The sequence below is a fragment of the Elephas maximus genome, chromosome 6, assembly GCF_024166365.1.
Source record: "Elephas maximus indicus isolate mEleMax1 chromosome 6, mEleMax1 primary haplotype, whole genome shotgun sequence".
NCBI classification, from domain to species: domain Eukaryota; kingdom Metazoa; phylum Chordata; class Mammalia; order Proboscidea; family Elephantidae; genus Elephas; species Elephas maximus.
This window is the reverse complement of record NC_064824.1, coordinates 117,030,602-117,054,152: the sequence shown is the minus strand read 5'-3', so window position 1 is coordinate 117,054,152 and position 23,551 is coordinate 117,030,602. Positions and strand designations below refer to the sequence as shown.

At 50.1% G+C, this 23,551-nt stretch overlaps 1 protein-coding gene across 2 annotated transcripts; it reads right to left on the bottom strand.

Annotated features, from left to right (window-relative positions):
* Positions 1-9: 9 nt before the first annotated feature.
* VIL1 (villin 1) lies at positions 10-22,913 on the bottom strand. Of its 2 annotated transcripts, XM_049888164.1 has the most exons (19): positions 22,764-22,913; positions 21,495-21,569; positions 20,515-20,711; positions 19,325-19,433; positions 19,009-19,119; positions 16,966-17,168; positions 16,797-16,875; positions 15,991-16,089; positions 15,162-15,315; positions 14,348-14,448; positions 14,123-14,260; positions 13,337-13,495; positions 11,827-12,006; positions 11,128-11,273; positions 10,103-10,247; positions 9,436-9,624; positions 7,518-7,586; positions 6,059-6,199; positions 10-1,095 (listed from the first exon to the last, which is right to left on the bottom strand). In XM_049888164.1, the coding sequence occupies exons 1-19, from the start codon at positions 22,836-22,838 to the stop codon at positions 982-984; spliced, it is 2,484 nt and encodes an 827-aa protein (XP_049744121.1). In that variant the 5' UTR covers positions 22,839-22,913; the 3' UTR covers positions 10-981. The 2 variants fall into 2 exon arrangements, with proteins under 2 accessions (XP_049744121.1, XP_049744122.1); XM_049888165.1 differs by lacking the exon at positions 21,495-21,569.
* Positions 22,914-23,551: the final 638 nt, after the last annotated feature.

The window sequence follows — 23,551 nt, the reverse complement described above, 5'->3', positions numbered from 1 at the left end:
TCCTTTTTAAATTATGCATAGAGTTTTTGTGTGTGAAATTAAAGCCTTTATTAACCTTCTGTTGGTGACTCTTATTTATGAAAAGGACACACTCTTACAGACACTTTTAAAAGTCAGTTGAAGCTGTGGAAAGCTGTTGGGCTTCTGACCCTGCTTCTGTGCAGCACTGTTAGATCTTAAAGGAAAGGACATGGAATGGCAAACCAGTGTAGGGCTGGAGTCACTGAGTTTCACTTGTTTTCATCAGAGGAGCCTGTGGCTTTGCAGAGACTTCTGGGTAGCAACCTGTAAACTCAGCGTTGGCCTTAGGTAAGCTCTTCCTTTGCCTTGTTATTAAGAGTACCAGAGAGGGGGTGCAATAGCATTTGCATTTTGTATTTACCTTAAGCCTCAAACCTAGACTCAATGAATATGCCACACTCCCTGGATACTGGCTAGTGAGAATTGTGAAGTCTAATATGGTATCTAGGGCACTCAGCTGTGCTTCAAAGAAGAGGTCCCTGTAGCTATTATGACCTGGGTAAGGCAGTGAGGAAAGTATATGTGAAAAGGGAATGCCATTACTCTGGGAAAGATGTAAAACTAAAATGCCTCAGGTGACCTGCGATGGATAAAAATGAGTCATGATAGAGAAAAACCTGGGGATGGCTCCTCGGAACTCTACTGTGCTGTGGAGTGTTTGGCTGCCCTTCTAAGAAGCAAAAGCTCTAGAACAGGATGGTTAAAAGTGATGCACCCTAGGATAGAAACAATCCAGCCACTTTCTGGAGAGCTGGGATTGAGATCATAGAGACTTCCTGGAGGCATTCTCTTTAGGTAGGTTACAAACAGGTGACATTGCCACAGGCCCTGTTGCTCACAAGCACAACTATAAATTTTCCCTTCAATTGGCATAGGATGATAAGTAATAACAACAAAACTCTGCCCCCGCCCCGCAAGCTGGGTAGGGTGGGGCTTTACAGCTGAGGCTATGCTTCCTTTTCAAAATAGTCCTTTTTCTTTCTTGAGGCTTTGTTGCTTCCATCGAGGCAGGGCAGAGAAGGCAGCTGGAGTCATCCCCAAGGCACTTGTGAAATCCTCAACAGACAGGTGCTCCTAGAAGCGGAGAGGGACCAGAGGACAAAGTTCACATTATTGCCCAGGGTTTGTTCTGATGAGTTATATAAACCCTTTGCCATTGAGTTGATTGACTAATGGTGGCCCTATGTGTGTCAGAGTAGAACTATTCCATAGAGTTTTCAATGGCTGATTTTTTAGAAGACCATCAGGTCTTTCTTCCTAGGCACCTCTAAAACCAAAACCAAACCCATTGCTGTCAAGTCAATTCTGACTCATAGTGACCCTATAGAACAGTAGAACTGCCCCATAGAGTTTCCAAGGACTGCCTGGTGGATTCAAACTGCCCACCTTTTGGCTAGCAGAAGTAGCTCTTAACCACTATACCACCAGGCACCTCTAGGTGGACTCTAATCTCCAAGCTTTAATCTCCCACCCAGGGACTCCTGGATGAGTCATGTAGGTATGGCATGTATATCAAATGAAGAGCAAAAGCAGGCAATGTCATGAGAGCCAGGAAAAGGCTAGGGAGGACAAGGGCAGCATGTGGGGGTTCCAAAAGTTTGACCCCTAAATGATTACATTTGGAACCTAATGAAAAGGGCAGTAATGTGATAGCTTGAGTTCCTTTTCCTTTGACCAAGGTCAGGTTCTTATTAGCCCTGAAATAAGAATTAAGACGTTTGACTAAGCTTGGTTAAGAAGTTGCTTCCCTTTCAAGGTCTTAGTTTTCCTTTCTATAAAATGGAAGAAATATCATAAAGGCCAATTTTTGCTCCTTTCTAAGTTTTCATAAGGATGAAACGAATATATGAAAGAAAAAAAAAATCCAAACCCATTGCCATTGAGTCAATTCCAACACATAGCGACCCTGTGTGTGTCAAGGTGTGCCTGGTAGATTCAAACTGGTGACCTTTTGAACAAAAACATATCACATGTGAAAGGGCATTGAAAACAAGGTATTTGTTATCTATCTTAGCAAACAATGAACCTTCAGTGAGGGGATCCTTTACAGGAGCTGGCAGGGAGAGTAAGCAGAGGGGCCCTTAAGAGGGCGTCGGCTTGAGTCTGGATACGTAAGACTTAGTTGCTGTTATCACAGGGGAATGGCTGTTCTAGCAAAAGCCCATTACCCTAGGGAGGGGCTCTCCCTCCTGGATCCTACCTTGCTTTGCACCAAGTTAGCCAACCGGCCGCAAGGGAAGTAGGGCCTGCCCCTTCCCTAGTGGGCAGAGCTAGCAGCATTCTAATCTATATATGCTGCTGTAGCGTCTACAGAGACACTTGACACTTTATCATTTTCAGATGATAAAGCTGAAATTCAGAGTTCTCTGATTCCTAGTCCCATACATGTCCCACTGCAGCACACTGACTCTCCCTTCCTGGCGTGATTTCAGGGATACTGTAAAGGCTTCTTGTTATCTTCCCTCTCCGACCTGCCCAGCATACTATTGTGCTTGTAGTTGATGGACATTTTACCACTATAGATAGCTTCATCCTTTTTAGCTTACAGGTTGGTTTTGGATAAAAGGCAACATGTTGAACCCCTTCCGTCATTTATATTCCCCTGAGGATGTATCAGCTGGGTTATTTCCTGGGAGGAGTTTTGCTTAGAGATGGTGGGAGGGTGGTGGCAGAAGGTACAACTGAGGTGGGGATTCTAAGAGGAGAAACTAGGAAGTCCACAGAACAAATTCAGAGACAGGTTTTGCCTAGCTATTTTGAGTAGAAAACAAAGTATTTAGATAAATGACTTGTCCTGGCTTCTCCTGTCCTAAGAGTGATCTAGAAGCATTGGATATCAGAATTCTACCTTTTTCACTCTTGGCTTGGAAGTCATGACTCGCGGTCACTACCTTTCTGGGCCATAAATGAGGGGATTGACTGAAACAACTTTCATCCCAACTCTAACATGATACGATAGCGATGCTGTTTAAGGCAAGCCAGATACCCTCAAGGCACACTCAAGTAAGAACCTCAAATTCAAGTTGCTATAAAACAGGTTCCCCCAACCTGTGTTTCTGCTCCCTGAGACACCAGGAGGGGACAGGTTGGGGTGACAGCAGTGGACTTCCTTTAAATATTAGGCTTTGCTAAGGGGGGTTGCCGAGGGGAGTGTTTTATTAACTCCAGAAGACAGCCCTGAATTGAACAGCTTCTTGGTAAACACCTGTTGATGGATTTCAAACTCGGGTGATTCTGAAGACCTAGTTCTCTAACCTGTCATTAGACTTGCTTCCTGCCCCTGGGGCATTCTCTCCTCAAGGCTCCCGGGAACCTTCTCTGCTCCCCAAGGCAGGGCAGTGTAGCACCTTGTTTGGGGAGAAGAGAGTAAACGAGTGGTTTGGGCATCAGCAGATGGGGAGCAGCTGCCATGCCCCAAGTCTGTCTGCAGTCCCCCCAGGTCCCTCACAGCTGTGGCTGCTGTGTCCTAGGTCTCTGCAGTGGCCACTCTGGTCCAACCAGGCTTGGTCCTCGGTATTGTTAAGACTGCTGGACTCTGATCCCTTGGGCTACATAGCAGGGACTGCCCATCCCAGTGGACTTGTATCTTTCATTTGTCCTGGTCTTGAACCCTGTAGTCCCTGCCAGCTGATTACCTGCCACACCCATGCCCACATCCGCCTGCCTGTGGTTTATTCATTGGTGCTCAAACACTCAGATTATCCTCTTCCCACTCTGCCTGTAGCCAGGCCCCCACCGTGATCACTGCAGTCACTGGCTCACCTTCGAGTGCGGAGGAGGCAGAGGGGTCTGAAGACCTCCCTCCCACGTGGCAAGAATGTACACTGCTCCCCCGATAAAAAATCAGCAACAGAAGACCGATTTAAAAAAATAATAATCTGAGGTTAAAGACTGCTTCTGCCATGGTGGGTTTTTTTCTTTCTTTCTTGATTCTGTTTGTTCCATTCGAAAGTAACACCATTTCAGCCTCCTGTCCATCACGTGATTTAAAGACATTAGCCACCTTCCCTTTAGAAGTCCATTTTTTTATCCCTAAGGATATGATGACAAGAGTGAGACTCAAAAGAGCTGGCTTTGTTACTAACTAGTTATGTGACAGTAGGCAAGTCACTTCCCCTCTTTGGATCTCAGTTTTTTGAGTTATAGAACAGACAGTAAGAATAATTACTTGCATTTACAGAGTACCTTCTATGTACCAGAGGCCGGGCTAAGCTTGTCTCTCACAGTGTGATCAACCCAATGCTATACATAGTGAGGACACAGATACCTCCTAGCCTTCCAGCCACCTCACAGATGGGAGGATAGGGGAGAGAACTTGTAGGAAAATGCTCTCCAAGGTGCAAGGCAGGATGCAATGCTCTGGGAATGATGCATTTATACGTATACAGCGAAGCCAAACCCCTTACAGACTTAGAAAGTCTGACTGCCTACTGAATGTGTATGTTGACCTGGATGCCTGACAAGGAAGTAGCCCTAGTGGTGCAGTGGTTAAAGTGCTAGGCTACTAACCAAAAGGTTGGGAATTTGAACCGACCAACTGCTCCACAGGAGAAAGATATGGCAGTCTGCTTCTGTTAAGGTTATAGCCTTGGAAATCCTATGGGGCAGTTCTACTCTGTCCTAGAGGGTCGCTGTGAGTTTGAATTGACTCGGCAGTAGCAAGTTTTTTTTTTTTTTTTTTGGTCTCACAAGGGTCTTCAACAGCACAGCCAGCACTAAATCCATTGTCCCCTTCTACTTTCAGTCTCATGGTGACCCCATGTGTTACAGAGTAGAACTACTCCATAGGGTATTCAAGGCTGTGACCTTTTGGAGTCAGATTGCCAGGCCTTTCTTCCACAGCACCACTGGGTGAGTTCAAACTGGCAATCTTTAGCTTAGTAGTTGAATGCAAACTTTTAGTTACCTAGTCACCATGAGTCAGAATCGACTCGATGGCAATGGGTTAAGTTCGGCCTGATCCAGGGTTTTGTATCTCAAAGAACGACTCATTGTTTCCCGTTCTCGCAAACCCTTTATCCGGTAATCACCACGTATCCTTGATTTGACCTCCTAAATATTGCCCTAAACCACCTATTTCTCTCGGCCTCCTGAGCCACCACCTATCCTGGGCTTCCATCCTTCTCCCAACCTGACAGCTGCACTGTTCTCCTAGCTGGTCTCCTACCTGGTCTCCTATGGCTGCTTTGCCATCTATGATCCATTCTTCATGAGAAGCTTATAGTGATCTTTTCAAAATGCAAATCTGACCATCACTTCCCTGCTTCAAACCATCATGGCTCATCTCCACTTTTAGGGGAGAGAACACAATCCGTCACATGGCACAGAAGGCACTGTCCAGTTTGGCTTCTGTCTTCCTCACCAGCTGCCTCTGCCCAGCTCTCAGCAGGCAGCCACTCTGGCCACCTGGCAGTCTCGCCACACACCGTGCTAGTCCCTACCTCTGCACTCGCATACAATGTTCCCTTCTCCAGGAATAACTGGCCCCTACTTTGCCTGAAATATTCCTGTTCACCTTTCTGAAGGAAATCCTCTCTGACCAAAGCAGGTTTCTGTTTTAAATATTCTTGATGGCAGCTGCGCTTCACCTCTGTCCCACTTATCGCCACTGAAATCAAACACTAGTGTAAGTAGGCATCTCTCATCTGTTCCCCACTGGGACGTAAGCCTGCGATAGAGGGGACAGGTCTGTATTGTTCCCAGGGCATCCCCAGCATCTCCTCATCTGCAGGGCACATGGAGGGGGTGTCAGGTGGACCATTCAACAAATAAGCAAGCCCTATCTTCTTGTCCAAGGAGCCCTGGTGGCACTGTGATTAAGCTCTGAGCTGCTAACTGAAAGGTCGATGGTTCAAACCCACCAGATGCTCCTCAGGAGAAAGATGTGGCAATGTCCTTCTGTAAAGATTTCAGCGTTGGAAACCTATGGGGCGGTTCTACCCTGTCCTGTAGGGTCGCTATGAGTCAGAATCAACTCGATGCCAATGGGTTGGGTTTGACTGGGATCTTCTTGTCCTCCTGGTCAAGTCCGACCCACCTCCTTCCTGCTGGGGTCCACGCCCTCAGGGAGCTCATCCACCTGCTTGTTCACCAGCTGCTCCAGGGGAAAGATGGGAAGAGGCCCAGAACTGAGGTTGGTGTTAGCATTGAACATGTCCAGTTTGGGGCTTGTGATCTCCTAAGGAAGGAAAGGACATCACTGGTTACTTCAACTGGTTTGTCACTCTCTCTCAGGCTATCTGTCTCTGAAGTCAGCACTGATTCTAGGACATCTCCTTCAAGAAGCCCCCCTTGACTCCCCCAATCCCACCTCCCCACCTTCCGCATACACTCCTCATAAGAACACACACATTAGATTGGACCCACGAGCTAAGAACATAGCGGTCTTTGACCAAAGCCAGTTAGTGCAAGATGGCTATTTTGTTCAGTAAACTACCTTCACCCACGTGTTCAAATCTACCCTGGTCATTTGTGACCCTCTCTTGCCGATACCTGTTGTGAAATTGCCATCTGTAAACACACTTGTTGTGAGTTGATTCTGACTCATAAGAACCCTATAGGACAGGGTAGAACTATCCCCATAGGGTTTCCTAGGCTGTAATCTATGAGAGAAGATGGAAAGGCCTTTTCTCCAGTGGAGTGGCTGGTGGGCTTGAACCTCAGAACTTTCGGTTTGAGTGCTTAACCATTGCACCACCAGGCATCCTGTATATTTACTTAGCCTTGCCCTATTCATACTTTTCAGCCTTCAAAGTTAGTCTACCAAAAAGGGTTTATTGAAGGCCACCAGGTATACTCCGCCTGTGAGTGGGTAGAGATACCCTGTGCGTTAGCTGTTGATTACCCCAGTCTGCTTGTGAAACTGCTCTCGTTTTCTGGACATATTTCTACAGCATCTACTCTGCGTTATTTCCCCTGTAAGCCTGTGAACTCTTGATAGAAAGGCTTTGATTTCATATTCCCATATCCCAGGCCAGTGGTCTATAGACTAAATACATTTTGGTCAACTAATGGAAAAACTGAAGGCATTGCAGTTATCCTACCTGGAGAAGAGATCCCAAGAGTGACAGTGTGTAGAGAAATCACTCTTTCTCAAAGTGTAGTCCCTGGACTAACTGTATCAAATTACCTGGGCCCGTTGTCAAAAACATGCTGGTTCTTAGGTCCCAACCCAGTTCTACAAACCAGAATCTTTGGGAGCAGGCCTCAGAATCTGCATTTTAATAAGCTTTCCCCCACCCACACCCCATTGCCCAGACTCTTATGCATGATAAAACTTGAGAACCGTTTCACTAGAGAATGAAGGAAACACAACTAGAGGCATTAATGATAAACAGCATGAAGAACTTCCATAAGAAGTTGGGGAAATGGTAGGCCATTGGCTTCTTCTCTGGAGCTTTCTGACTACCAGCAGACCACCACAGGGCCAGCCACCTGGCACAGATTCAAGGCATTGAGAGAGAAGGCCAGGGCCAGCCCCGCTGCCGCATACTCACATCAGTGAGCTGGCCCCAGTCCTCAGGGTTTCCAAGTTCCGACTTCAGGTCCTCATAGGATTTGGCGTTCTGCGTATAAAGTAAGTGACAGATTAGACATAGGTCTTAGCAGAGGGGAAGGAAGGCTATCTTCCTTCAGGAGTTGAAAGAAGGCTGGCTTGGGGCCTGGTGGTGAAGAGGGGAAGGGGAAGCTCTGGCTGGGTTTGGGGAGGGTCCCTCGGAAAGGAGGTTAGATGGTGAGCATGGAATCAAAGGGGCTTTCTGTTCCTGCACAGCCTGACATGGGGATGGAGAGGAGTGGTTTGTTCCCTCCACCCTCGGGCACCACTGTGGGCACCCACAAGCAGCTTTGAGAACCTGCTGACACTGTGTAGGTTCTGGGGGCATTCGGGTCCTGGAGAACAGGGGGGATCCTGGGAGAGTCAGGGAGAAACCCTGCTGCAGAGGAGTGAAGCGGGTGGAAGGGGCCGTGGATCCCTGAGAGGTCCCATCTCTGTATTCCCAGTGCCTGGCACTGAGCCTGACACATCATTCATGTTATGCTGAATGAATGAATGAGGCTGAGAGAGAAGCCAGCACAGACTTGAGGGGAGGGGAATACTGCCAGTGTGGTTGACCTGGGGCACTGATATGGATATGAGAAATTCTGGCATCTAGATTTGCTAGCCTTCAGATTTATATGATCCAGGCTCAAGGTTAAACTCAGCCCTTCAATCACTGAATTAAAAAAAATTTTTTTTGCAAATTAACCTAAGCTCTCCATGTTCCCTAAGCTTGACTGTTGCATCAATTTTATTGCTATTGTGTGCCACCAAGTCGCTTCCAACTCAAAACAACCCTTTATGACAGAGTAGAACTGCCCCACGGGGTTTCCCAGGCTGTAATCTTTACAGAAGCAGGTCACCAGGTCTTTTCTCCCACAGAGCAGCTGGTGGATTTGACCCACTGACATTTCCATTAGCAGCCCAGTGCTTAACGAGTACCACCAGGGCTCTCTTGCATCAATTTAGAGCACCAGAAAGCACAAGGCTGCGGCTCTCACTCTACTTTGGCCTTCCTCCCTCCTGCAGGAAACCCTCACTGGGGTTCCACTGTAAGGACCTGCCCCTCAGGACTCTGCTTCTACTGGGGTAGGTTTAGGAACCACGGTGTAGAAGTCTGATTCACTGTCCCTTGGGTAAGGGACATGAGCCATTTTGCTTAGACTTTAGGGCCAGGAGAACATTTGTCTGTCCTTTGAAACTGACATGTTTCCTTTTATCTGGAATGAGGATCCAGCAGCGCCATCCAGTAGAACTTTCTGCAACGTTGGAAATGGATATTTGCTCTGCCCAGTATGTCAGCCACTTGCCACACATGGCTATTGAGCACTTGAAAGATGGCTAGCACAACTGAGCGGTTGAATTTTTTATTTTATTTTATTCTAATTAACTGAAATGGCCAGTGTAAATCTTACCTATGATTCCAGCAGCTTTAAGCTAACTAGAGTGCACAAGCAAGGCTTTACGTTATTACCTAGGTTTCTGATAGAGTTCCTTCCCTCTCCCTCTCCAGGGGATATAATGTTCTTTCTGCAGCCTTACTTTTTGTTCTAAGTCATCTCTACCAGTTGCCATTGGGTCAGTTCTGACTCATGCGTGTCAGAGTATAACTGTGCTCCACAGGGCTTTCAATGGCTGATTTTTTTGGAAGTAGACTGCCAGACTTTTCTTCCGAGGAGCTTCTGGGTGGATTCACACCTTCAACCTTTTGGTTAGCAGCCAAGTTTGTTAACTATTTACACCACCCCGGGGCTCCGAGTCACCTCTAATCCCCTACAAATAAGTAGATCATACATCACAAGGGAGTCAGCCCTGCTCTAAGGGTGTGTCATGAAGAAGCCACGTAGACAGGGACGGGCTGGACAGGGGTCACTCACAGTCCACTTGAAGGGGTCCCAAGCCAGGAACCAGCCTGTGAAGGTGGGAGGCTCATGTCCCTGCTTCACCACAATGATGGGAGTCTCGGGATCACGGCCGCTAGGGTGGGTCTTGAGGTACTCCTGCGCCGTGATGGCTGCTGCCTTCTTCTCGTCCTCCTTGGCACCCTTTCCCAGCCAGAAGAAGACCTGTTGAGAATCCCAGCGCTCAGTTGGTCCTTCCTGTTTTCAGTGGCCCACAGGGCTCTGCTTCAGTTCATTCCAGACTCAGACGTCCAACAGTTGAGTCCAGGCTCTACCACCACTCAGTCATACGACCTCGGGCAGGCCCCATCTGCCCTGGGCCTTAGCTTTTGCATCTGGGAAATGAGGATATTGGACAGATGCCCTCTACTTGGAAGTTCTGCAAATCTGTGACTCCCAACTCTCTGGAGCCCAGATCCTCAAAAGCACTCCTGCTGCCACATGAAATAAATTAGACATTGAGTGGAGAAGATAACCTCCTACCCAGAGACCCCGGGCACGCTCTCCCCCTTTCTTCTCCCTTCTTAGGCTCCTGTTGTTCATAATCTGGTTCCCAGGGAGAAAATACGTGGGTGCCAAGAAAACTTTGACATCTACTCTTTCTCAGCCTAGGGATTGAGGCGGGCCCCAGGCCTCTTCCTACCTGGTCCCAGACATCGAGCAGGAACACGTCATCCTCTTCCAAGTCATCCTGAATGAAGTCAGGAATTTCAGTGGCCAGGAAGCGCCCAGTCTTGTTGGAACATTCAAAGAGCCTGGGTGTGAAGGCCAGGGTTTCTTCCTGCAATCTGCAGGAGGGTGAGAAAATTGTGTTGGTGGAGGATAGGAGAATCAAGGACACTGAACTTTGAGGGACTCTAAAATGAAAAGACAGGGCCTGGTGGTGCAACGGCTAAGTGCTCAGCTGCTAACCAAAAGGTTAGCAGTTCGAACCCACCCAGCAGCTTTGTGAGAAAAAGACCTGGCAATCTGCTCCCATAAGGATTACAGCCTAGAAAACTCTATGGGGCAGTTCTACTCTGTCATATAGAGTCGCTGTGAATCAAAATCAATTCAATGGCGCACAACAAAATGGAAAGCCCATCTCCTAGCAAAACTCCCTCTCTTCTTATCCAACGAAAGGATCCTCCCTCACCCCACGAGTGCTCTCGGGGAGAAAATTCCATTACATGCATTCTAGCGACTCATCTACAGTCCTGTTAGAAAGGTCTTTCTGGTATGTTCCCTCCATCCCTCCTGCTGCTACTACCACAGGCCCTTTTGCTTTTGAACTAGAGAATGGTAGAACATGGATACTCGTTAGGAAAACCCTTTGAAAGGGATTTTCGCCTGGTGCTCCTCAACATCTGAGCCTGCGTCAGTACCTGAGGGAAGGGCAAACCTATAGCTTGCCCTTCTCTTTGAGCTGCCTCCTATGGCTGTGAACTCCCGTTGCTAAGAGAAGACCCCCAGGTCCCAGCCATGCCCTGATGAGCAGCACAGACACAACCCCTGTTCCCAAGAAGCTCCAGGGCATGACTGCCCCGGGTGCATCACGTAGCCCTGGGAGCCTGGTACACAGAGTTCTCAGTCCGTCCCCACCTCAGGCTGTGGACCATGGCGGTAGAGGTGCCGGGAGGCTCTCCAGCCTCGGAAGGTGGGCCAGAGGCAGAGGGACCAGCTGGTTACCTCTTGGTGTTGGCGTAGGGAGCCTTCCCGCCCAGGGCCACCCAGAAGTTGGCTGGCTCCTGTCCTTCCACCACCACTTGCTTCTCCTTCCGGGAGATGGTGTCAGCCACCACCTTGGCCATCTCCCGCTCATCTCCGCTACAGCCCTGGGAAAAAGAGGGGGTCAGGTGAGCTGGGGGACACCATGTCTAGTGCCACCTCCTGCTCCCACCCTTCCCCAGAGCTCTGGGGCCTGAGAAGGCGCCCCTAAGTCAGACCCCACACACAGCTGAAGTGGGGCCCATTCTCCCATCATCCCCTTTGTCCTTGATGTTTCAAAGAATGGCAGAAAAGACAAGAGAGTTGGCACCACTTTAGAGGGCGGGGTATGGACTCCAAGAGGCTGAGAGTCCTTGTCACAGCGGTAAATGGAGAGACAGAGGCAGATATAGAGATAGAGAGCTCAAGACATAGAGACAGACCAACACTGGGACAGACAGAGGTGCTGGACCAAACAGAACAAGAGAGACTGACTCAGACGTAGAGGCACAGAATTCGAGGCACGGCCAGAGACGAGGCAGACACTGAGCCCCAGAGGCAGCAGGGAAATGAGTGAGCAGGACCTAGTCGGCCTGAGGTCCCACCCTGATCCAGGTCTGCTCAGAGGCTGGAGGACCCCAGGACCCATTTGGGGATGTGGGCCTCTGAGCCTGCACACACCTTCCCACACCACAGGTAGCAGCAGGACTGGGTCTTGAGGACGAAGACATCGTTGGAGTTGAGGGAGGTGGCCCGGGCTGGGACCTCAAAGGCCTTGGTGTTGTTGGCGCCGGTGCCCTGGACCTGGAACAGCTGTGTGGAGGGCACGGGCTCCGAGCTGTTAGCCCGGGAGGTGCCTCCCTAAAAGGTGTGGTGCGGAGGTCAGGAGAGAGGGGGAGTAACTTAATAGAGAAGATCATGATGGAGGGCTCAAGGGGCACAAAGAGAACCAGAGAGGAAGGAGTTGGGATGGAGTCGGCCTGCTCTTCACCCTCCAGTTCCTTTGATACACCATCACAGACACGAACCAATCTTTTCAAAACATTGCTTTGATTATGGATGCCTCTGCTCAAACACCGTCAGTGGCTCCCCACTGCTTATAGAATAAAGGCCAAGCTCAGCCAGGAGTCGCCCCTGGGCAGTGTGAACGGTTAATGCACTCAGCCATTAACCAAAAAGTTGGAGGTTCAAGTCCACACAGAAGAGCCTTGGAAGAAAGGCCTGGCGATACACTCCTGAAAAAAATCAGCCATTAAAAACTCTAGAGCACAGCTCTACTCTGATATATGTGGGATTGCCAGGAATCGGAGTCAACACAATGGCAACTAGTTCCTCTCCTGGGCATTTCAGGGCCCTTTGTGGGAAAGCTGCAAACTGCCTTTCTAGACTCACTGCTCTCCCGCGCCCTCCAGGTTAGCCAGGCCTAGCTTCTCACCGCCCATGGAGCCTAACCCAGGGCTTTTGTCTGTGCTGCCACCTGCGCTGTAGGCCCCATTTTACTCTGCTAAACTCTGCAACTCTGACCCAAATGTTAAGACTGCTTCCTAATCCCTTCTTCACTGTGAATTCTGGGCCTATTCCCAGGTCAGGGTATTCACACTCCCCTTCAAACTCAGCTTTTCTTTCTGGCACTTAACCACACTGTGCCTCGGACTGCAAGTTCACTGCTCAAGCACAACCACGTATCTTTCCTCTCCCAATAAGATGGTAAAAGTATCAGCAGGTCATTCTTCTCCCTCCTAGGGGCTTTGCAACGGGCTGTGTACTTAGTTGGTGCTCAGTAAATAGGCTGTGGGTTCAGCGCATGCATGAGAGGACCACCTCCTCATGTTGGGATTCACTAATGCAGTTTGGACGGGTGCATCGTTTAAGCAAATCTAGCCAAATATCTTACTTTTTCAAGAGGATTCAAAGAGTTGGAGAGTGGACAGTACTTGGTACACAGTAGGTGCTCATTACATGCATTTTTTAAAAGTGACTGAATGATGGTTTCTATTATCAGTTCTTCTTAGGTGAGGGGGCCTCCAACAGTCCTCTCCTTCCAAGAATGGGCCTCCCCCTCGCTGGCCCCTTCCATACTGTCACCCCACAGGCCCTCCCGCAGACAAGGATCTTGTCCTTTCCCACCTCCCAGAGGCCTTCCCTGCCTTAGTTGTGGATACTGCCAGGCACTTCAGTCTAGCAGCCGTACCTGGTAGACCACCATGCGTCCCTTGAAGATGGACATGAAGTGGGGTGGCTCCTTGCCCATTGGGACCCGGATCTGTACCGGTTCATCATTGTACTTCTGGTCCAGCATGACAGCTTGATAGGCTGAGGCTGTGATTTCATCCTGGCTGGCCTGCTTACCCTGGGAAGAGCAGGAAGGGAAGAAGGGACAGAGTCAGCCCCCAACCGGGAGCCTATCCCAAGCCTCAGCAACAACCTCCCCAATTCTGACCTGGCCTCAAACCCAACCGTCTTCCCTACCCAGCCCCACCCTGGAGACGGACAAAAATGCCCCCTGTCTCAGACCTTAACTTTAATCCCAGCCCCAATACTTGCCCAGCCTCAGCCCTACTCTAACCCACCTGCAACCCATCTTTGAACCTTGACCCCAAGCCTCTTTTCCTTCTTACTGTGCCTTCCTTGAGGAAGCCCCACAGACCCACCACTGACCCCCAGCACCCACACACTTCCCTGAGCCCTCATTTCTGGACACAGAAACTCACACAAGTAGGCAGAGCAAAGGGAATGTGTAGGAGGTGATAGAAATGGGAAGGGAGATCCAGAGAACCAAAAATGAAAAGGGCTGTGAATGGGGTACTCAAAGTCAATGGAATCTCACAGCCAAAGCAGCCCCATATTAGAGTACACTGTGTCTTGAGGGAGTGAGCTCCTCACCACCAGAGATATTCAACTCAAGGGTGATGGCCACTTGGCAGAGGTATGGTGGAAGGGGCTGAGCTGACTCTACTCTGGGTAGGCAGGGCCTGACCTGCCAGATGTAGAGAAGGTAGTGCTTCTTCTCGCCAATGAGGTAGGTGTAGAGCAGCAGATAGCAGTCGCCCCCATAGAAGTGTCCTAACCACTTGGGTTCCACAGGCACCAGGTCCAGGTTCTCAATGCGCCACACCTGGGGCCAACGTCAGGCCATGTGAGGTTCAGGACAGGCTCTGCCACCCCCATCCCACCCAACAAGTCCTCCCATCCCTTGACATACCTGCACCTCCCCACTCCCGTCGTCTACCATCTTCTGCTGGGCAGCCACCTGAGGCTTGACATGCATGGATGTGGCATCAAATTTTACCTGCTCCACCTTGGCTGGGGTTGGGAGAGTCATGATACCACCTGTCACCAGCTGAGGGCTTGCTGGTTGCCCAACCTGCACTTTATAGCCTGGTCCTCTGTACCCTCTCAACAGCCCTGACCGGTGGCTACAATTTTTATACCCATTTTACAGATGAGGAAACTAAGGCTAGAAAGATTCAGTAGCTTACCCAATGTCACAGTCAGAGAGGCAGTGCTATAATATAGAACAATATCTTCTGCTCCTAAGACTCATGCTTAACCAGTGCCTCCAGGGGAGCAAGAGGAGGACAGAGGGCAAGGTGTGATGGCCTGCCCACGTCCTGACCTCTGCAGAATCCAGGCTTCAATCCACTGGCCTGATCTCCCAGCTCAACAGGGAGCTCCTCGATGATGGGAGCTGTACATGATCCTTTTATACTCCCCCCAGGGGCCTGGTGCCAAGCTTGCCCTTATACTGTCTGATGAGAGACTGAAGCTCTTTGTTCCCAGGGAGCAACCCCATTCCAAACAAAAGACAGGTAGTTCTCAGCTCCCTTTTATGACAACTCTTGAGTTTATCCACACCCCTGTGTGTCCCCAACCCCATCTGGGGGTGCCCAGAGCCAGGGTAAAAGCATGCATGGGAGAAGTAAGCTGGGAAAGAGGGAAAGGATAGATCCAGGGTGCTTTTCTGGCCCACTCCTGAGTCCCCCACCCCACCCACCATGCCCTGGCCTGGCTCTCACCCACAGAGCCCACAGTGTGGGTTTTTCCCAGGCCTGAGGCCCGGTTGGGCACTGTCCACTTCTGGAAGAGCTGCTGGAAGACAGCGGACTCGGCCCCGTCATTCTGCACCTCCACCTGCGTGCTCGGTGGGTACTGCTTGGCTTTGATAAAGTTCTAGGTAGAAAAGCAGATGGCTGGGGGCTATGTCCCTTCCTTAGCCCCCACCCCCTGTGCAAGCCAAAGCCTGGCTCTAACCCCCACCAGACCCAAGGTCAAACCTAACCCTGGTCCTAAGCCCAAACCTAAACCCAACCCCCCTCCCAATGCTCTAACTCCAGCCCCAAGGCCAAAGCTGACCTCAAACTTGATTCCGCTTCAGTTCTAGTCCTGACGCTCCACTTCCAACTCCAGCCCTGAACCCAACTGCCAATCTCTCATGGACCCCAAGCCAGTTAGGGTTACTGACTTCAGCCCTGACAATGACCCCAAACTGACCAGCCCCAAGGCTGGCCCAATCCCCCTAAGACAAAGACCAGTCTCCATTTCTCCCTCCCTCCATTGAGACAGGTCTGAGTCTAGGGAGGTGAGAGCTTACATCCTGAGGAGGCCCAGGGTTGCCTAGGGCTTGGCTCCCTGGAGTGCAAAAATCCCCAGGATGGCTATGGAATGGCCCCTCAGACCCCCACAGCTGGGTAAGGTCCAGCCCCCTGCCCTGCCCCTTCCTGGAGTCTTCCTCAGCCTCTGCCTGGTGCTGTGCCCAGCCTGAACCCCACTTTCCTTCTCCCTGCATGTGTCTCTATGTCTCTTCCCTCCTCACGGTTCTCCCTACTCCCTGACCCCCACCCCTACCAGTGCCTGGTTCATGGCTTCCTTCTTCTCCTGGGCATTGGCACCCTTCCCCTTCCACACAAAGATCTTCAGGCCCCCCTGGTCCAGGATATAACAATCCTAGAAGTGAGAGAGAAAGACCCAGAGTGAGTCTGGGAGTATTGGACTGGGGGGCTTTCAGGCACAAAAAGTCTCTTGCCGATCAAAAGGTGGAAAATGTGGACTAGAATTTCAAATTCTCATGGAAACCAGACTTTCTAGAGCCACTGAGGCTGGATCAACCCCTGAAAACATTGCTCTGAGATAATCTTGAAATCTTAACCTTAAACCAAAGCTGTCCTCTGAAGTCATCTTTAAACCAAACAGTATTTTATCTTAATAAGTGAGAATGCCTGTCTTGAGCATTGTGCTCTTTAAAATAATTATCTCTATGTGATCAAATTGACAATAGCAGCTCATAAGACTAGATGAGAAGCTTAGGGGGCAGCGAGTTTATCTTCATGGTGGTGGAATAATTTGGAAAAGGACAGCAAAAATGGTTGCACAGTTCAAAGAATGTAATCAACGTAACTGAATAGTACATGTAGAAATTGTTGATTGTTGTATGCTTCGCTGTGTATATTTTCACCAAAAAAAAGTATATGTATATATACATATATATACATATATACATATATACATATATACATATATATATATATATATATATATATATATATATATATATATATATATAAAGTCTATTGCCCTCCCACACCCACCCCAGCCCACTGGAATTTATCCTGCTTTTAGGGGAGAAGTAGGCCAGTTGGGAGTTGGGGACTCACGTCGTGATTGAGCAGGTCCTGTGTGAGTGGCCGTGTGGCGACTTCTCTAACCACCAGTTTTCCCTCCGAGTCTGACACGCTGCAAATCAAACGAAGGGCATAGTTCCCAGCTGGGGGCCCTGCCCCAGGAAGTCCCCCAGCATGCAGAAGGCCCCAGCCATGCACTCACTGGTACAACTTGAGGGAGGCCTTGAGCGCCGGCTCCACCACGGTGTCGGGCACAGCTGCCTTCAGCTCCATCCGCTTGCCCAGCACGTGGTTCATCACCTCCATCAGCTTCGGGGACGCCTTCTCGTCCTCCCCCTCCACCACGCCCACAAAGGCACGCCCGCCCCGCTCCTGGTCACGGATTTCCTTGGCCAGGGTCATGCCCTGCTGGGAGACTCCAGGTGACCCATGAAGGCTGGCAGGGACAAGGTAGCGCCCACCACCCCAGCCACGTCGGGCCAGCGCTGAGGCACTGCCCCGATTCTCCCCTTTGAGGCTACCCTGGACCAGCCTTTAAGGTGTGGATAGGAAACCAGTTAGGAAAGCAGGTTTCCTCCTTGGCAGAAGTGCTGTTTTGGGTGGACTTGTAGGGCCTTCAGTTTTGGCACTGTCTGAAATTTGTGATTTTACTTCACAGTTTTGGACAAGAGCTGAGGTCTGAGGATCACAGAACTCAGTCTCCAAAGCCCACTCACACACATACATATGCAGCACAGTCTTACACGTGCTCACACATAACAGTCTCACATACGCTCACACAGACACACACACAGTCATAATCGCACACACAGAATGAACAGTCTCACTTGTGCTCACAAATACATGGACATGTACACACAGCATACTTCCTTATGTCCTCACACACACTCACACACATGCTCACACACACACACACTCTGACTCACCCTCCCTAGCCTGACCTTTACTGTTTCAGCTATTCTTATTTTAATCCTAGGCCCCCTCCCTTCTCTACGCTCCCACCCAGAGACAGGATATACAATGGCCCCTCTAGACTGCTGAGGCCCACATTGCTGTCTCCAGCCCTCTCTCTGCTCTCATATTTTCAAAACATCTTCCAAGAAGACTGCCATTTCAAGATGTCCAAAACTGAACTCTCAATTTTTGCTCCAAATCTGTTGCTTCCTATCTTATCCCTCTTAGGAAATGGGACTCCCATCCATCCACAGCTGCTCAATCGCAAGGCCTTCCATTTCTGCCCCACTCCTTCCTTCTTCACCCTCTCGTCCAGCACACAAGTAAGTCCGGTGGATTCCACCATCCAAGCCTGAGCCCATGTACCCACCCCCACCATAAATCACTACAGGGGCTTCCACTTCCCTTTGCCCCCCACCCCACCTCATCCCTACTCAGGAGTCAAAATGACATTACATCATGGATGAGAGCATGTCCCTTGCCCGTTAAAACTTGTCAATGGCCTCCCACAGCCCTGAGAATAAAACCCAACCACAGCCATCTGTCATGTGACCCTATGAGACCTGCCTGCACTCCTCCTGGCAGACCCCTAGCCAAACCACTCTCTTTCCTTCCTTAAGGCTTTCTTCCCACCTCTACCTCCTCCCAGAAGCCTTCCCTGAAACACAAGTGCCATGCTCCCATCCCTCAAATCTCTGATTATTCCTGTCTGGGAATAGCCAGTTATTCCCCCCACTGGATGGCCAATTCTGGAGGGCAGGGCTCTGCCCATTTCATTCACCACCAAATGCCCAGCACTTGGTGCAGGGGCTGCCACACAGTTTTTGTCGTTGTTAGTTGCCATCAAGTCGATTCTGACTCACGGCTACCCCATGTGTGCAGAGTAGAATTTCTCCATAGGATTTTCAAGGTTGTGACCTTTTGGAAGCATATCACCAGGTCTGTCTTCCAAGGTGCCTCTGGGTGGGTTTGAACCATCAATCTTTAGGCCCGTAGTCAAGTACTTAACCATTTGCACCACCCAGGGACTCCTTGCCACTCAGCAGGGACTCAGTAAATCTTAGTGGACTTGCATGCAGTTTAGCACCCACAGCGCACACGCGAACTCCCACATTTATACCCTCTCCCCACCTACACACACACTCACATCCACCTGTGGACACACCCTCTCCTACAGAGCCAGGGGAGAGAGGCCTGTTGGAATGAGGTCCCATCGGGGCATGTAAGAGTTTGACTGGAGTGGGTAGGTGCTGGGTCTACAGGGGCAGGTGTTGAGCATGGTGGTGTTTACCCTAAGTCTCTCCATGCGGTTACTCTCCGGCCCATTCCACTGGATGATAAGCTTCCCGAGGTCCAAGAGGAAAACATCCCCACGGTTGAAACTCTTCCAAGACATCTCCACCTGGGGAGCCATGTGGGAGGCGCGGACCCCACTCAAACCCTGTCCACCATCCATCACCTCTTGGCCACCCCTTCCCTGCTGCTCTCCTCTCCTTGGCCTCTGCCCTCCACCCCAAGCCTCCATCTGAGGCCTCCTCCAGGCTGGGAGGGTGGACAGGAGGCCATGCCCCAAAGCCCTGGCATGATCCCCCAGTTGGCTTGCCCACCTCTCCAGCCACCACATTCCTCTTGCCCTTGACATGGAGCAGCCGCTGGACCTCGTAGGAGTTGGTCTCCACTTGCTTCATGCCGGAAGCCACACCACCTTTGCGAATGCTGAGGAGAGAGGTGAGCTGATCCAGGGAGAGGGCCGGGAGGTGCAACAGGCCCCTGCACTCAGACCTGGACTGCCTGAGGCTGTGGTGGGGCCATCTGAGGGGCAGGGCTGGGATGGGGGGAGGTGGTGAGGGATGGAGGATGCAAACTTGAAGGAGTCACTCTCTCTCAGGGTGCCTGTTGCATGCACTCGCATGACCCTGGGAGTGAGGGCCTCCTTAAAGTTTGCATCCTCGATGCCTCACTTACCTCCCACTGACTCGGGTCCTGCTGAAGGCCCACTGGGATGGGGCCTGGTAATGTGGAGGGTGCCAGTGTGGATAAGGAAGGACCCTGAGAGCAGGGAACTGAAGTAAAGGATAAGAAGGAGAGGTGCCGGCACAAATGCCGGGTTAAGTGGACTACTCCAATAAGTATGGGAAGAGGAATGAGCAAGACAATAAGGAGGGGTGGAGCTTACGGCCAACTGAAGGGCAGAGAGGCCCTGGCCTACCCTACATATCAGTAGCAACTTGGCTCCAGACCATGTATTTCCATGGGGAAGCTAGGAAGCCAGAACTTCAGACTTTTCAAGAAAAGCTGGAAATTTGGGTTTTAAACGTGAAATGCCTGTTTTAGAGAAAGAGGGAGCAGGTATTTATCCATTGGCCAGATTGGGGCTTGATGTGATGCCCCAGAGGGCCTCCTTAGTCACTGAGCTCTCGAGGATATTCAAATAGGAGTTGATTTATGGAAGAAAATTTGTGGTACACACATTTTCAGAGCAGCCTCTGAGGGCAGCCAAAGGCACACTCAGAGGGACAAGAGCTAAGGACAGAGCCGTAGCAGAAATGAGGATGAGAGAGTGGAGACAGGTGAGGAAAAATCACCAAAAGTCACATGGGACACCTCACAGGCTCCCACCACAACCTCAGGCTCCCTTCCTGGCCCAAGGTCACCTCCCACTGCCCACCTCCCCTGCCTCGGGTATGCCCCCTCAGCTCAGCCCCCCATCTCCACCCTGGTCCCCATAGTGCCCTTCCAGTCTCAGTTTCCCTTCCCAGCCTTGGCCTTCTCCCCAGCCTGCCACATCCCCCCGTACACAAGGCCCTGCTTGAAGTAGCCTCGGAAGGCCTCACTCTCGTTGCCCTGGATCTCACGGTGCTGGACAGCCTGGCCCTTTAGGAAGTCGTCCATCTGTGTGGTGTAGATGGCAGCAGCCCCCTGCTCGTCCTGGGACGAGTCCTGGCCAATCCAGTAGTGGATGTCATAGGACGTGTTGCTGCCAGTCTTGTGGATCTAGGGGAGAGGAGTGCTGAGTGGACCCAAGGCCCTGGGCTTGTACAGCCTCCCTGTTTTGCAAGGTCTGCTACACCACATGGGTCCTGGACCACAATGAGCTTGGCACAGGGAAGCCCACTGGATGGGCAATTCAGACCCTGAGTCTCAGCCCCAGTCTGCCAAGGGCCTTGCTGTCCTCATCTTGGAGATAACTTGATTGGATCATAGCAGCATTTCCCAAAGTGCTGTGCATGGTCCACCAGAGGTATGTGAAGTAATGAGGCGGTATACAAATACATGTATTAGATGCAATAGTTGTGTAAATATTTTATAGCTACTTTTTATTAGTGACACGTGACATTGATACTCATTTACCGTAACGATACAGAGATATTTTTAAATAAATGCATTTAAATGTTAAAGCGAGTTAGTATAATGAAAAATACAAATGAATTCATAGTACTGGTGGTACCAGGATGTGGGAAAAATCAAGGAGGTGATATGAAGATAAGCAAGGATTTTGGAAATGAGGGTTCTAATTGGGTGACACCCAGAATGTCCCCCAAGACTGTGAATCCACAGAAGGGGGCCTCAGCAAGGAGCTCAATGGCTCAGGGGCAGGGCAGCCTCTTCTGTCCCTGATCCCTTGCAGAGCCAGCCCAAGGCTGGGCACTGGGGCACACCCAGTGAATAGTGTCTGGGGTTGAAGCCAGACTAGTTCTCTCTCCCACCTAGCCTGACACCAGTGGATGAGTAGGCTTTGATCCCTGATCACCCCTCCCCTGCCAGCCCCACACTCACAGCCAAGACTATGTAACAGTCGCCATCGAAGAAGCTCCCGAAGGTGCTGGAAGGAACAGGCACCATCTGCATGGCCTAGGGAGACAAGGAGGTCGGGGGCTGCCCTGGCCCCCCAGGACCCTGCAGTCCTGCCGCCCTTGACCCACAGGGTGGGTGGAGAGAGGCAGAGAACAGGGAGGAGGAGGGCACAGAGAAAAGCTGATGAGGAGGAGGAATGTGAGGAGGAGGTGAAGGAAGAGAGAGAGAGACACAGGAACTAGGGGAAGAAGGCAAGGAAGAGGGGAGAAGGAAAAGGAAATGGAAGCAGGGAAAGAAAGAGAAAAGTGAAGAGAACTTAAGGTCCACCCTATCACATGACTCAAATCCAGCCATTCTCCCTTATTTAATAGGAAACAAATATTGGAGCAAGTATGCTTTGAAACTGTAATAAACACTTTCATTTCCATGAAAACAAGCATAACTGTTTTACAGTGAATTATTATATCCTGGAGGTTACAATGGCGGTTCAGTGGTAGAAGTCTCGCCTTCCATCAGGAGGCTCAGGTTCGTTTCCCAGTCAGTGCACCTCACGCACAGCCAGCAGTGGCTTGTGCCAGTGGAGGCTTGTGTGTTGTTAAAATACTGAGCGCGTTTCAACAGAACTTCCAGACTAGGACAGACTAAGGAGAAAGGCATAGCGATCTACTTCTAAAAATCAGTCAATGAAAATCCCACGGATCACAAGGGTACAATCTCCTTGTGCTTGGGGTCACCGTGAGTCGGAGGCCAACTCAACGACATCTAACAACAGCGGTGATCTTAAGTTTCTAATCATTGTGATTAAAAATTCAAACGTTCTATTGTATTATTTTCAGTTTTGATATATACAATTTGTACACACTGACTTTATGTTTGTTATTATTATTATTAAGAAAAATAGTTTTTAAAAGTGAGGGAGGATGGAATGGAGAGGAAAGTTGACAGATAAATGAGGAAGAGGAGAAGAGACAGATGAAAGAGGAAGGGAGAAAAAGGGGAAGATATGCAGCCAATGAGGAGAAGAGAAGGTACTGGAAAAAGGAGGAAGAGAAAGAGCAGGGGGATGTGGCTGACTCCGGAGGGGAGGGGGTGCAGGGAGGGAAAGGGGCAGCTTGGGTAGGAGGAGCCAGGTGAAGACGGCTCAAGCCAGCAGGGCAGGACTGGAAGCGTTTAAACAGAATCCCAGGCCCCTTCCTTCCCTCAGGGTCCCAAGTCTGCAGCACCCTCCCCCTTCCGCAGGCAGGGGCTCACCTCGATCCTCCATATCTGCAGCCCTGGAGTGGTGGTGTTGAGAGAGCCTTTGACCTGGGCGCTCAATTTGGTCATCGTGGGTGAGCCTGGGGTGGAGGGATGTGGGAGCAAAGGGCTGAGAACCTGGGAGCGCCCTGGGTTCAGGGGCTGCCCTTCCAGCCCAGCCCAGAGAATTCCCATCATGAACCAGGAGGTCACATGCTCAGGGGCGTGAGAGGAGAGGGGTTAGCTCCCCGCTCTGATTAGCTGAGAGCCCAGCCTCCTGCCTTCCCACCCAGCTCTGATCTTGCTGAACCGCCTACCTTGGCTCCCTCTCACCTACTGAATAAAACCCTCTCTCCTTAGCCTGCATCCCAGGTCCTTTTTTATTGAGGCCTAAACAATTTTTCTTTTTAAAATTTTTTTTATCCAAGTCATACTTGGTTAAAAATAAATAAATAAATCATACGGTGTTATTACAAAAAAGGAGGGGGGAGCAAAGAATAAATAAGGGCTTTTGGGCTTTTTTTTTTTTTTTTGTAGGCACCCAAAAGAACAGAAAGCAGGTGTTCAAACAAAAACTTGTACACAAATAGTTGTAATAGCTCTATTCACAGTAGCTGCAAGGTGGAAACAATCCATAAGTTCATCAACCGATGAAGAGAGGAACAAAAAGTGGAACACTCTTCAGCCATGAGAAGGAATGAAGTGCTGATACATGCTACAACCTGAAGGCAACTTGACAGCATTACGCTAATTGAAAGAAGCCAGTTGCAAAGGCTACAGATTCTATGATTCCATTTCTGTGA

Excerpts from the sequence above, each read along its gene's own strand:
- VIL1 (XM_049888164.1), bottom strand. The coding sequence starts at position 22,838 with ATGACCAAATTGAGCGCCCAGGTCAAAGGCTCTCTCAACACCACCACT. Across the intron at positions 10,248-11,127 it reads CCCTACGCCAACACCAAGAG|ATTGCAGGAAGAAACCCTGG; the intron begins GTAACCAGCTGG and ends ACCCTCCTGCAG. Across the intron at positions 6,200-7,517 it reads ACTGGGGCCAGCTCACTGAT|GAGATCACAAGCCCCAAACT; the intron begins GTGAGTATGCGG and ends TTCCTTCCTTAG.